At 50.0% G+C, this 13,074-nt stretch overlaps 1 protein-coding gene across 21 annotated transcripts in view; it reads right to left on the bottom strand.

Annotated features, from left to right (window-relative positions):
- The window catches only part of IKZF4 (IKAROS family zinc finger 4), a 32,811-nt gene that overhangs the window by 10,280 nt on the left and 9,457 nt on the right, over positions 1–13,074 (bottom strand). For 2 of the 21 annotated variants that reach the window (XM_081595171.1, XM_081595173.1), the window contains exons 2-5: positions 10,543–10,597; positions 3,772–3,876; positions 2,553–2,813; positions 1,409–1,576 (exon numbers count right to left, since the gene is read on the bottom strand). In XM_081595171.1, the coding sequence (XP_081451297.1) occupies positions 1,409–1,576; positions 2,553–2,813; positions 3,772–3,876; positions 10,543–10,582 (574 nt within the window). In that variant the 5' untranslated portion in view covers positions 10,583–10,597. Of the gene's footprint in view, positions 1–1,408; positions 1,577–2,552; positions 2,814–3,771; positions 3,877–4,016; positions 4,301–4,973; positions 5,049–5,153; positions 5,252–7,025; positions 7,202–9,369; positions 9,469–10,542; positions 10,598–13,074 lie in introns of those variants that run through there. The other 19 variants (XM_081595170.1, XM_081595174.1, XM_081595172.1 and 16 more) reach the window with 18 other exon arrangements.

A 13,074-nucleotide genomic window follows, 5' to 3' on the forward strand; every position in this document is an offset into this window, starting at 1 on the left:
ATAAGATGAATGCCATGGTCCTCGTCCACCCAAGACTCTTGGAGAGATGGTCTAACATCTGGGAGAGGAACTCCCTTTTCTTTCCTATAGTGTGAGCTGTGATAGAAAACATCTCACAGAGATGAGACCCAACAGTGTGTCTCTGTCCACCTGTGTCCCTAAAATGTCCTACACAACAACATCCCATGTCCTCCCAGCTGGCCTCGCTGTGGTTGGTAATTCTAGGGGCCAAGCCATCTTTGTTCCAAACCAGCAGGGGGAGCCACCCTTTTCCTCAGAAAAGGAATTTGACTTGCTCGCATCTGCCACTCACACCTGCCATTAATTGGATTCCAGCGAGGCTGTAGAATAGCTCTGTGATAATAACATCTACCTTGGACTTGTTATGAGGATCACATGAGGGAGGAGACACATGTAAAATATTTGTAGATTATAATGCCTGAATCAATAATGATCTTTTTCCCTGGTTCTCCACATGCATAGAGAGAAAGAGGTCCCAGTTCTAAAGTGAGAGAATCTAAAACAAGGTAGGTGGCTGGGGAAATCTGGAACAAGAGGGTGGTGAGGTGACTGCCCTGGCCCAGGAGAGTTTAAGAAAAGAGAAAAAACAAGGAAAGTTTCCAAGGACAGACCCTACTAATTGTTTCCCCTCTGCCCTTCTTCCTTCCTTTTCCCAATCTTGAGCTCCCTCCTTCCTGCCAGCTCAGCTCCTGGCCTTTTTCCAAGTCCAAGTCAAAAGCTTAAAACTTGGTGAAAGGCTTCAAAAGTGCTGCCTGTCCAGCTGATCCAGAAAGGTATTGACTCAACCTGTCTTGGCTGGGGCTAGGAAACCTGGTTAGTCTGGGTCCCTGGCAGTGTTCCCAACACCCTCTGGATTTGCTCTTGCCTCTAGGAAGGTGACGACCTCGTGAGATGGGAAACAGAAATGGGATACTCTTTTCCTAGGCTTCCTTTCTTCCAGTTTGAGAGGCCTGTGGAAATTTACAGGAACCAGCCGGAAGTCAAGGGGAGGACAGACAAAGGTTGCCAGAGACCTCTGGTGTTTGTGCGGGGTGGTGAAGACGGTGACAGGTGTGGGGCCAGAGCACATGAGAGTGGAAGGAGGGGTGTCCCTGATGCTCAGAGGGAGGGTGATGGGCCCCAGATAGTTCTGGCAACTGCATGAACGTTAAAAGCCAAGTTAGGGAGGGTGACTATTGACAGCCAGGAACATCACCCATGCTCCTCTTGCTCCATGTTGCAGAGCATGGCAGATGTAAAATATCCCATCAAAGAGCCCCAAATGCCCTGGGGCCTGCTGCTCTGTTCTGGGAGTGCTCTGCCCACCTCAGCGGTAGACACTGTAACCCTCCAATACTAGAGAAGTGGCTGAGCTCTATTTACTGGGTGTTCCGGACATGCAGCCTACCCGAGTGTGTGCGGAGGTGGCCAGTGAGCGCGTCGCGCCGGCGGCAGGCATAGTTGCAGAAGGGGCACTTGAAGGGCTTCTCCCCGGAATGCAGTTTGATGTGACGCAGCAGGTTGCCCTTCTGGGTGAAGGAGGCACCGCACTGGTTGCAGTGGAAGGGCCTTTCCCCTGTGAGGGGAAGAAGAGATCACAGACGAGCGAGGGTGAGGAACCGTGAAGATTGAACCTAGTCCCTCACCCTCTGCTCTACCCCGCCCAAGGAAGGAAAGTGCTCAGAACACATTTGAGAGGCAGGGCAGTGCCACACCCACACACACAAATGCTGCTTGAAAAGGACCCCTTGGGTACAGTCTCACCCTGAGACCTGGACTAGAGGTGTGTGGCAGGGCGAAGGGTACGGGGCCTGGAATGCTGAGCCTAAGACTGTTAGCAAGAACTGAGCCCCGCAGGGCCTGCTCTGTCCCAGGAGCCTGGAGCCCAAGATAGCTGTGAAGGGGCTTCTGTTTTCCTTTATTTAAAAACTCATGAGACAGGGACTTCCCCTGGTGGTCCGGTGGTTAAGACTCAGCACTTCCACAGTAGGGGGCACAGGTTTGATCCCTGGTGGGGTACTAAGTTCCCACATGCCAACTGGCATAGTCAAAAAAAAACCCATAAGACAGAAGAGCCCTAACAATACCCTGTTGGACTATAGGATCCTTCTTCTTTTTGTAAAAATAAATTTATGTATTTGGCTGTGTCTGGTCTTAGTTTCAGCACTTGGATCTTCACTCTTCGTTGTAACATGTAGGACCTTTAGTTGTGGCATCTCTGAGTTGTGGCATGTGGGATCTAGTTTCCTGATTAGGGATCGAACCCGTGCCCCCTAAAGTGGAAGTTTAGAGACTTAACCGCTAGACCACCAGGGAAGTCCCCTACAGGACACTTCTTGAGGCAACACGTCTTCTCCTCCATCACCTCCTGAGACAAACACCAGCTTGCCTTTATAACTACAGTTGAGGAAAGTGCCAGGAAGTACAGGTGTTAATGGAGTCCAGATTTCACCCCCCACCTTTTTTTAGCAGCTAGAAATGGTGCTGGGAGAGACCTCCCCTTCCTAAGACGACCCCGCACCGCCTGGGCCTGCGGCGCCTGCCGTACTCACCCGTGTGGCTGCGCTTGTGCACCATGAGCACATTGGGTCCAATGCAGACCATGCCGCAGACATCACACTTGAGCTTGCCATTGGGCAGGCGGATGCCCCCAGGGGAGTGAGGCTCCGGCCCGCTTCCATCACAATAGCCCAGCGGCTCCGACAAGGAGTCTTCCACGATCACACTGTCATCCTTCTCCAGGAGACGCTCGTCCGGCCCCAGCAGTCTGCTCGACTCCTCATCACTGTACATCTCCACCTTGATGGAGTTGGCTGGAGGGTGGGAGCGTGTTTAGGATAGAGACAGACCAAGGAGGGAGCCTGCCTGCGGGCCAAAGAGGCCCTCCTTAAGTTGGAAAGGCTGTCTCCAAGCCCTGAGACATTCAGGCTTTAATAGAAGCCGATCTCCTAAGTATCCTGGGTGGTGCTATGGGGTCCTGCTGGGGCCTGAGACAACCTTTGTCCTCCTCTCCCACCCACAAGGCAAACAGGTTTCCAGAGGAAAAAAAAGTTGGGGTACATGGGATGTCTTCAGTTACTGGGGAGAGGAAGAGACTAAGGGGAGCCTTTTCCTCCACTCTCTTGTCATTAAGGAAGATGTCTGGCTTGGCCCCGGGCAGGAAGCCAGGGAGTAACTGTGGCGGGAAAACGGTCCTAGGAAGATGGAGACGACGGGCTGAAAAGAGAGCAAAACTGGAAGACAGACATAGCTCACGTTATCCTCCCACCCCACAGGACCGGACACCTCTCTTCCCCTCCGTGAAAATCTGGAGAGGGGACTGAAGGAGGGAGGAGCCATTGAGGAGAGAGCTTTGGCTCTGGCTCTGACCTACATTCCTGGCTATTCCAACCATTTAGAGAATGTCACAGATCCAGGGCCAGCGAGGAGGGGCAGTCATGGGGACCCTGTCTGGCAGGAGGGTGAGGAGGGGATCCTTCTCATTTCTATTTCCTATCTAACTCCAGCTCATGACCACTTCCATCTGCTCAGTTCCAGAGTTTCTCTTTGGACCCTTTACCTTAATCCCACCCTAATCACTAGGCAGTGAAGGTTCACCCTCCTCTCAGAAGTCACGGGAACCCTAGACATGGAGCTCCTTAATGCTGTTAGGTACTCTGGGCCGGAAATCAGAGGGAGGCAGTGAGCGGGAAATGGCTGCCATGGAAGGTGAATTGAGGGCCAGATACACATCGGGTGCCCAGGGCCCAGGAGGATGGAGGCTGCACTTACCACTGAGTGAGCGGCTGGGAGAAGAGTGCTGGCTGTTGGGGGTGCTCACTGAGGGCCCCACTGGGGCCCCGAGGAATTCCTTCTCCAGAGATGAGTCCCCGCTACCTTGGAGGAGAGAACAAGAAGGAAGGTGAAGCTGCAGCTCGAGCCATTTTCCATCTACACCTGATCTCTTCAAAGTTCAATTACATTTCACAAACATTTATCTTGTAGCCATACACGAGGCAGCGTCGTATGTGGGGCACCATACCTCGTGCCCTCGCGAGCCTGGGTGCCCGGAGCTGACTTCCGAGAGCTCAGTGGCTGCGCCTTGCCCACCCTACCTTCATCTAGGCCTGAGGGGAAGAGCATCACTGCCTGACGTCCACAGGAAGCAGGGCTGGGGCTGGGCGGGCCGGGGTGGAGAGGAAAATGGGGGCCTTGCGAGGGAGGCGGTTCAGGACAGACGTTCTTCCCTACTGTTACTCTCCGGAGCCCTCGACACCGGATTCGGGATCTGCAGGAAGGGCAGCTGGAATAGTCCCTGAATCTAATGATAATAATAGTAATCATAATGATAGCAGCTAACATTAATTGACTGCTTACTACATGCCAGGCATCATTCTATGCACTTTAAAAGAATTATCTCATTGAATCTTCACAACAGCCCTGTGAAGTAAGGGCCAGTATGATCTTAATTTTACAGATGAGGAAACTGAGGCACAAAAACAGCTCTGTTACTTGTCCAGGGTCACAGAGCTGGTAGTGGTGGAACTCGGATCTGATCACAAATAGTAAGTACCCGTGTCCTTAACCCTCACCTGTGTAGAGCTAACTGGGAGTCACTCTTTCAGAAGGGGAGAGCTGAGTCCATCTCACTCTAAAATCAGCAAAAATGTAGCTATTCTAGAAAACCTCCATCTGCTAGTATTCCAATCACATAGTTACTACTTGACATTCCCTTGACAGTGAAATAATCAGTGTATTCTCAATATATATGCATTTTAACTTGTTGACAAGTAGCTTTGTAAAAATGCTTTCTAAGAGTGTCACGTATGTTTTTAAAAATCAGATAACATACCTGAAGATACGAATCATGTCTTTAAAAAAAGCCCTCCTCCCCACAATCTTCTGCACAAATATACATGTGAAATAAAACACATGTAGATAAACACAGACATGGACACATATCACATAGGTAGATACACATAAAGAGAACATACCTATGGCGATAAACACTGGGCTAGCCGTCTACATTATCTGCTAACATGAACATGCATAGATGTGTGCACACAGGTCTAAATATGGAAGAGAGAGAGAGAGAAAGAGAGAGAGAAACCCTAAAATTTATCCCTAAAGTCCACCTATTAGCACTTTACCCAGTTTCCCAGCTATGCACATACTTACTTTCACAAAATAAAGATTCCATTATAAAATGGTTGGAGTCTTGGGCCTGAGGCAAGAAATCCGGAACACACCCTCCTGAGGGATCCCTCTCCAGCTTTGGTCAGTGGGAAGAAAACAACCACTCAGGACTTTGGGACCATTTCCCATTCATCTCCTCTACTAAAAGTCCCATTTCCCCCACTCTAGCCCATCAAAGCCTGAGGACATTTATTCACTACCTATTGAAGAAGCCTTATGGCTTGAAACCGAGGTTCCCCAGCTGCGGCTCTTTAGATGAGCCGCGGTTATCTAAAAAAAAAAAAAATTGCCCCCTATCAATACCACACACATATCACCAAGTGAGCAAAGTGAGCATCTCAGAGCTGTGGGTTGAGACTTGTAGATTCAGACCCAGTTTTAAAATACGTCCTTTTAACTGAGTAGGGTTTGCTAAGGTTGGAAGGGCTGAAAGGGCTGACTTGTCCTAAATCACTGGATGTTAGTAATAGGGGAAGAAGAGGGCTCCGGGGCCTGGTGCTAAGTCCTTGACCCTAAAAGGATGAGTGAGGTTGCTGGAAATCCATCGCTGGTCCCAGCCTACTGGGCTGAGGCTGCCTCTTGGGGCCTGGGGCTTGATATATGGGGAAAACATCCTTAAAGGGATATTTAGGGACAGTAAGGGGAAAACGTTCTCTTTGGCTCTCCCTCTTAAGGCCTGGGTACAGGAGGAGGAGCAGGTACTTCCAGGGTCACACCTGTAGTTCAAGAGGCTCTTTGATGCCATTGCCCTCCGTAGGGTAAAGTTAAGAGGCAAAACAGGCTCAGGTTGACTTTTATGGGACTAATACCTAAAATAAATCCATTTCAGGGGTTAGAAAGTCTTTGGGGGCTCCAGGGATTTTGAGTTTTAGCTGGATGGTGAAGAGAACAAGAGTCTGATTTAGGAAGTTCAGCAGTTCCTCTCTCAGCCCCAGAAAACCCAGTGAGGGAATTTCAAACGCCTGGGACTCCCAAGGAATCCCAGACTATCAAAGCCAAGAATTAGGGTTGCCCTTAGGTCTCAGAGAAATTTTCTTGGTCAAAGTCATCCTAGGTTGGCTGAATTCAAACTCCCCGCAGGGCAAAGCCAAATCATGAGGTTCACATCAGAGGAATCAGGAGGTGGGTAAAGGGCAGACAAGCAGGAAGGAGAGAAAGGAACTGGAGCAGTGTCCCACCAGCTAGATGTGTTTTCCAGTTGAGGGGGCCCAGCCCTTGGGTCCTGCTGCCCTTCCTCCATTCCTCCAAACAGTGGCCACCTCGAGGGAGGAGCCAGCTGTGGGGTCCCAGAGCCTCCACGCTTTTCTGCTTTTCTGAAGGGCTTTTCTGCTTTTCTGAAGGGACCTCGTCCTAACTGCTTTGCCTTCTTGACCATGGACCCCAGGGGGCGGGATGCTAGCCTGCTGGTAGGGAAGAGTGGGGACAGGAGCAGAGAAAGACGCCCATCCCCAGCTCTATTGTGGGGAGGAGGCTGAGGCCCCTCGCATCTCAGGAGGAGGCATCTGCTGCTGGCGGACCCCTCTTTACCTAGGTTCTTTTATGACCCATTCCCACCCCAGCCTGTCTCGGCATTTCACCCCAGGCAGCTCTACATCTGTCCCCAAGGCCTAATCAAGATGTCACCACAAGCTCGCACTGACCAAGTCGCAGCCTTTGCTTAGCAACACCAAACACCCTTCCCCATCCTCCGCAAGTGTGAGGAGGAACGCCCCCTCCCCCGCTCCACACACAGCCCCCAGTCCTCTCCCTCTCCTCAGGCTCGGGGAGTTGTTACTGAATTGGCTCCCCAGCCCCAGCAGCAGCCCCCCCTCCCCGCCCCCCTCCACTAGCCACCTTCTGCCTGAACTTACATTATCCTTCCCTTGCCGGTGAGACCCTGGGGTGCGAGCGCGGCCGCCGCCTTGGAAACGGCGAGCGAGTGCGGGTGGTGTGTGCATGTCTGCGTCTCGGTGGCAGGCAGGGGTGAGCCCAGCCACTCACCTTCCAGGAAGCGTGGATTCCTGGAAGTGAGGGGAACCGCCGTCATTTCGCAGGCAGCGGCAGCGGCTCGGTGAGCAGGGGCCCACGGCTGCAGCCAGCGAGAAGAACTCAGCCCAGGGTGTGTGTGTGTGTGTGTGTGTGTGTGTGTGTCTGTGCGTGTATGAATATGTGTGAGTGTGTGTGTGAGTGTGTGTGTGAGAGAGAGAGAGAGAGGGAGAGTGAGAGGGAGCGAAAGGTGGGGGAGAGAGAGAGAGAGGGAGAGAGCGCAAGCAGCACACGCTTGGATGTGCCTGGGGAGGGGGCTGGAGAGAATGTGTCTGTGCCTCTGGTGGGGGGGTCGCTAGGCTACAGCATCCCTTTCTCAAGACCGTGAAGGGCTTAGGGTTGGGGGTGCACAGGGAGGGAGGCAGATGCTGCTGCCCTCGTGCCCAGCAGACAAAGAGGAACTGCACAACAAATGCCTGAGAGACCAAGAGTCTGTGTAAGAGAGAGAGGGAGATGGATGGGCCCGCCGGGTAGGGGGAGAAAGGGGGGGCCCCAGGGAAGGCCCAATCCTCTGCCAGCTAGGGAAGCCACGGCCTCAGAGGTCATGGGGCCCAGGACAAGGGGCAGCTTCAAGGCTCCAGATCGGCAGAAAGCCCCTCCCCCACCGAACTCAGGCCCTTGTCTTCCCTCCTTTTCTTCCTCCTCCAGGAGGGAGGTCGGTCTCCAGATTGTGGGGGGGCGGCGGGACTGACAGCCTCCCCCTTCCCAGCAGCCAGAGAGCCCTGCACAGTCTGATCTCAGGGCTAGTGTTGCTCTGTGGCCGGGAGCCCTTTCGGATCCCAGGCAAAGTGCTGGTCCGGTCTCTCCACCTCCCCTCCCCTCCTGTGCCCCTGGGGCCCCAGCCACCGACAGCCCTGGATGAATCCGCCCTCCATCAAGACAAGGCCTCGGCTCCCTTCCCTTCCAGAGGAGCTGTTCACGGCTGTGCTGACCTACTTTGGAAGACTAGATTTTCTGATTCCAAGAATTAGGGGGTGGGAGGGGCTGGGAAACTTTGGGCTGCCTACCTCTGGACCCCTTTCTGCCAAGGTTCCCTTAAACATTTCACAGTCCCAGAAAACTTCGAACAAGCACTGCTCAGTCAATTAATTGCATGAGCTGGGTTTGAGCAACTCAGTTTCCCTAGAAAGATAAGGAGTGGGGGCAGGGAGAGCATCTGTCTGGTAAACGAATGGACTCCTCCTTTCTTCCCTCTCTTCCCTCCCACTGCCCCCCCCAACCCCAGGGAATGATCTTTCCAAAGAAAGAGATAGGGAAGGAAGAGGTGGACTTTCTGTAATCGGTTCTGTGCGGGGAAAACCTCTTTGGAGAACAGGAGAGATTCCCCCTTCATCAGTTGGCTGGGCAAGGGAAGGTCCCTAGGTGCAGAGGCAGAAGAGTGATGGTGACTCTCCGCCACGTGCTTTAGGAGGGGTGCACACTGTGACCTTTCCCACTGCTTCCCCATCAATCCAGGAGAGATGGCTCAGCGCGGGACAGGGGTGTGGGGGCAGCTCTCAGGAGACCCTCACATGGACTGTCTCAGCCATGTCTGGTCCTGCAGGGGCTGCTTTTCAGAGCTCATGTTAGCCCTTCCTTGACTCCTGGCCCCCTCTCCCAGTCCCCATCCCTCTCTATGGTAGCTGCTGACATCTAGAATTCTCAAAACACAGGTGAGTGGTTTCTGGCCTCCACTTTCATTCAAAAACAATCCTTTGCTGACGACTCTTCTCATCTAGGAAGTGCCAACCTGCTGAAAGCCAAGAAAGCTTGGTTTCATAGCACAGTGATGCCAATACACTCAGTTTTCCTCTAATATCCAACGTTCTCCAGAGATAGGCTGAAAAGTGCTCCATGGGCTATTTCCTCAGCCAGCTTCCCAGTTTCTCACTTGCCTGCCTTAGGGTAGGGACTAGTTTTTCTCTGAGTGTCCTCAGCTCCAAGGCAGGGTCCTGAGAACAGGTGTTGCTCAATAGTGGTTTTCTGAATAGGCCCAACTGAGCAGGAGTCAGGAGGATTGGCTGGCTCCTTAGAAGAGACAGGACTTTAGTTCCAATAAAGTCTCTTTCAACTGAATCAGTCCACTTGATTCCTGTTACTCTGTCCAGCATGTAGCAGGTATCAAATGCCTGTACCAATTCAAACTCCTTCCCTCCTTAAACAAGAAAGGGGTCAGAGTCAACTTCTTACCTTGACATTATGTGGGTGCTGCCAATAACTCTCATATGTGTGTCTGGCCCATCTTGCTATCTCCCTTAGTGCATGCCCATAATTCCTCCATTGGCCCCACTTTAAGGTAAAAAAAAAATAAACTATAGGTCATTACTACAATGGTGCTTGGATTACTGATGGGGATACGTGTTATGTCAAAACCCAATTCTGGCTTCCGTTATCTCTTACAATCATTTCCTGCTCTAAAATTCTAATGGTCCAAAAAATGGTTCCTTCCCATCCCAGAGACAAATTCTGTCTTAGGCCATTTTCTATACCCTCGGAAAGACAGCCAAACGAGGTTACTCATTTCTTTTCATCTTGTGAAACTAAAAGGATCGTGATTACTTTCATATCCCTAAAAGCCATCCATACTACAAGCTGGGATCTCTTCTGCCTCATAAGAGTATTTGGCAGGTATAAAAAGCTTTATGATCATGGAAAAGATAGGGGGGCATTGGTCTCCCTCTCTCTTTACTTCAAATATGTTAGCTCTTGGCCCACTGGCTGAATTCAGACTGTAGACAAATTTGGCTTGCCCAATGGAACATTTCTTAAAATACAAAGTTATTATTTTTAAAGGGAGACATTTCATATAAAATCCTGATTTCTGATTTCTTTTAAAAAACTTGGAGCTTTGGCCACACTGGATACACATTCCAGTGGACCCTGCAAAGCTGTTGCTCCTTGAGGAAGGACATGTGCTCTCCAGTCCATGACCATCCCCATCACTCTCTTCTGCTCATTATCTGAGCCCAGTTCACTCTGTTACATCCTACCTGGCCCCTGCAGGCCTTTGAGGTTTGAAACCCTGGGTGTCATGTTTGGTTGGTGACCTCAGCACAGGAGAAGGAACCAGATCTTGCTTCCACTGCTTTGTTTCAAATCTCTTCTCTCTAATAGTCTCCACTCACAGTACCCCTCTTATTTCCTTCCCCTGCTCCTATCCTCCAAGAGGTCTGGGAAGAGAATCACTTTTTAGGGAACATAAAATGGCCAAAATAAACGTACTCTATCTAGCACTACCAAAAGTGACAGTTCCAAGACTGCGGTACAAGGGGAGGTCACGTGCTAAGCTGAAGGCTCTCCACTCTGCTCCATGGGAGGGCGCGCTCCCAGCCCCTGACAAACAGAAAGCACAAGAGGACATACCAGACATATAGGAGCGGCCATTGCAGTCTTCTATGTCCATCTTAGAGAGACTCTGCTGGAAGAGAATACAGCTAATATTAGAAGCCAGATCTGGAAAGGGAGTAGTTTTTCTCTCTAACATCCTGGAGTTAGCAAGAACCCTAAAGGACAACGTAAGTGTGCTCTGACCCTATCCTAACAAAACAAAACCTCAGACTTTGTCCTGAGGACAAAGACGATGTATCCGGACTTCCAAACCCCAGGGTTTCCTCCAACCCCAACTTCTGCAGGCTTCCCCAATCTTTCAGGTGGAAATGTTGTCTCATTCCGAACTGGTCCCTGATTGTGTTGTTTGGAGAGTAGACCCTCTCTCTGTAAGTGAAGCTGATGGTATAGGAAAGGAGACACATTACAGCTCAGTGCTCACCAGGCAAAGAAACAACCCCACAGAGTCACTAAGCTAAGCTAAGCTAAGTCACCTCAGTCGTGTCCGACTCTGTGCGACCCCACAGATGGCAGCCCCGCAGGCTCCGCCGTCCCTGGGATTCTCCAGGCAAGAACACTGGAGTGGGTTGCCATTTCCTTCTCCAATGCATGAAAGTGAAAAGTGAAAGTGAAGTCCCTCAGTCGTGTCCAACTCTTAGCGACCCCATGGACTGCAGCCTACCAGGCTCCTCCGTCCATGGGATTTTTCAGGCAAGAGTACTGGAGTGGGGTGCCATTGACTACACCTTGTTAAGAAAGGAGTAGTAATCTAAGAAGTTTAGATTCAGTCATTCAAGGGAAACATGTTTGGGTTGGGGGAGGAAGGGGGACAGGAAAGTAGAAGATAGAGGAGAGTGGCCCACCTCAGGTTCCGGGAGGAGTCCTCTACGGAAGGTGTAAGAGTCACATTAAATCCTTAAGAGGCTTCTTCTTACTTTTTGTCAATTACTTTGCTACCTTTAGTGTTTTTTAAGGGGAGTTGAGGGCGAACCTGAATTTAAAATGCAGGTTAGTCTATTTGAGGGAAGGCAAACAGTAATTGGCAGTAGAGTATTAAACAATCCAGAAGTGAGGACAATTAAAAGTGATAATTTGTTGCAATGAATTATCTCCTTAGGAGCCTATGGGAGGAGAAAAAAAAAATCCCTATTTGGTAGAAATTTATGTACATTCATCTCCTATCTAGAACAACAGTAGATGTTCAGAGCAGTGGAATTCATCCTTACATTTTCCAAAAAGTGAAAACCAAAACTACAAAATTTTGAGAAAAGTCTTTGAGAATACTAGCAACAGTCTAGAAGAATGGAACTTCAGTTAGTTCAGTTCAGTCGCTCAGTCGTGTCCGACTCTTTGCGATCCCATGAATCCCAGCACACCAGGCCTCCCTGTCCATCACCAACTCCCGGAGTTTACCCAAACCCATGTCCATTGAGTTAGTGATGCCATCCAACCAATTCATCCTCTGTCATCCCCTTTCCCTCCTGCCCCCAAACCTTCCCAGCATTAGGGTCTTTTCCAATGAGTCAACTCTTCCCACGAGGTGGACAAAGTATTGGAGTTTCAGCTTCAACATCAGTCCTACCAATGAACATCCAGGACTGATCTCCTTTAGGATGGACTGGATGGATCTCCTTGCAGTCCAAGGGACTCTCAAGAGTCTTCTCCAACACCACAGTTCAAAAGCATCAGTTCCTCGGTGCTTAGCTTTCTTCATCATCCAACTCTCACATCCATACGTGACCACTGGAAAAACCATAGCTTTGACTAGACGGACTTTTGTTGGCAAACTAATGTCTCTGCTTTTAAATATGCTACCTAGGTTGGTCATAATCTTCCTTCCAAGGAGTAAGCGTCTTTTAATTTCATGGCTGCAATCACCATCAGCAATGATTTTGGAGCCCAAAAAAATAAAGTCTGACATTATTTCCACTGTTTCCCCATCTATTTCCCATGAAGTGATGGGACCAGATGCCATGATCATAGTTTTCTGAACGTTGAGCTTTAAGCCAACTTTTTCACTCTCCTCTTTCACTTTCATCAAGAGGCTCTTTAGTTCTTCTCCACTTTCTGCCATAAGTGTGGTGTCATCTGCATATCTGAGGTTATTGATATTTCTCCCAGCAATCTTGATTCCAGCTTGTGCATCTTCCAGCCCAGCGTTTCTCATGATGTACTTTGCATGTAAGTTAAATAAGCAGGGTGACAATATACAGCCTTGAGGTACTCCTTTTCCTGTTTGGAACAAGTCTGTTGTTCCATGTCCAGTTTTAACTGTTGCTTCCTGACCTGCATATAGGTTTCTCAAGAGACAGATCAGATGGCCTGGTATTCCCATCTCTTTCAGAATTTTCCACAGTTTATTGTGATCCACACAGTCAAAGGCTTTGGCATAGTCAATAAAGCAGAAATAGATGTTTTTCTGGAACTCTCTTGCTTTTTCGATGATCCAGCGGATGTTGGCAATTTGATCTCTGGTTCTTCTGCCTTTTCTAAAACCAGCTTGTACATCTGGGAGTTCACAGTTCACGTATTGCTGAAGCCTGGCTTGGAGAATTTTGAGCATTACTT

This window comes from Giraffa tippelskirchi, chromosome 4 (genome assembly GCF_054371585.1).
Source record: "Giraffa tippelskirchi isolate mGirTip1 chromosome 4, T2T-mGirTip1v1.2.pri, whole genome shotgun sequence".
NCBI lineage: Eukaryota > Metazoa > Chordata > Mammalia > Artiodactyla > Giraffidae > Giraffa > Giraffa tippelskirchi.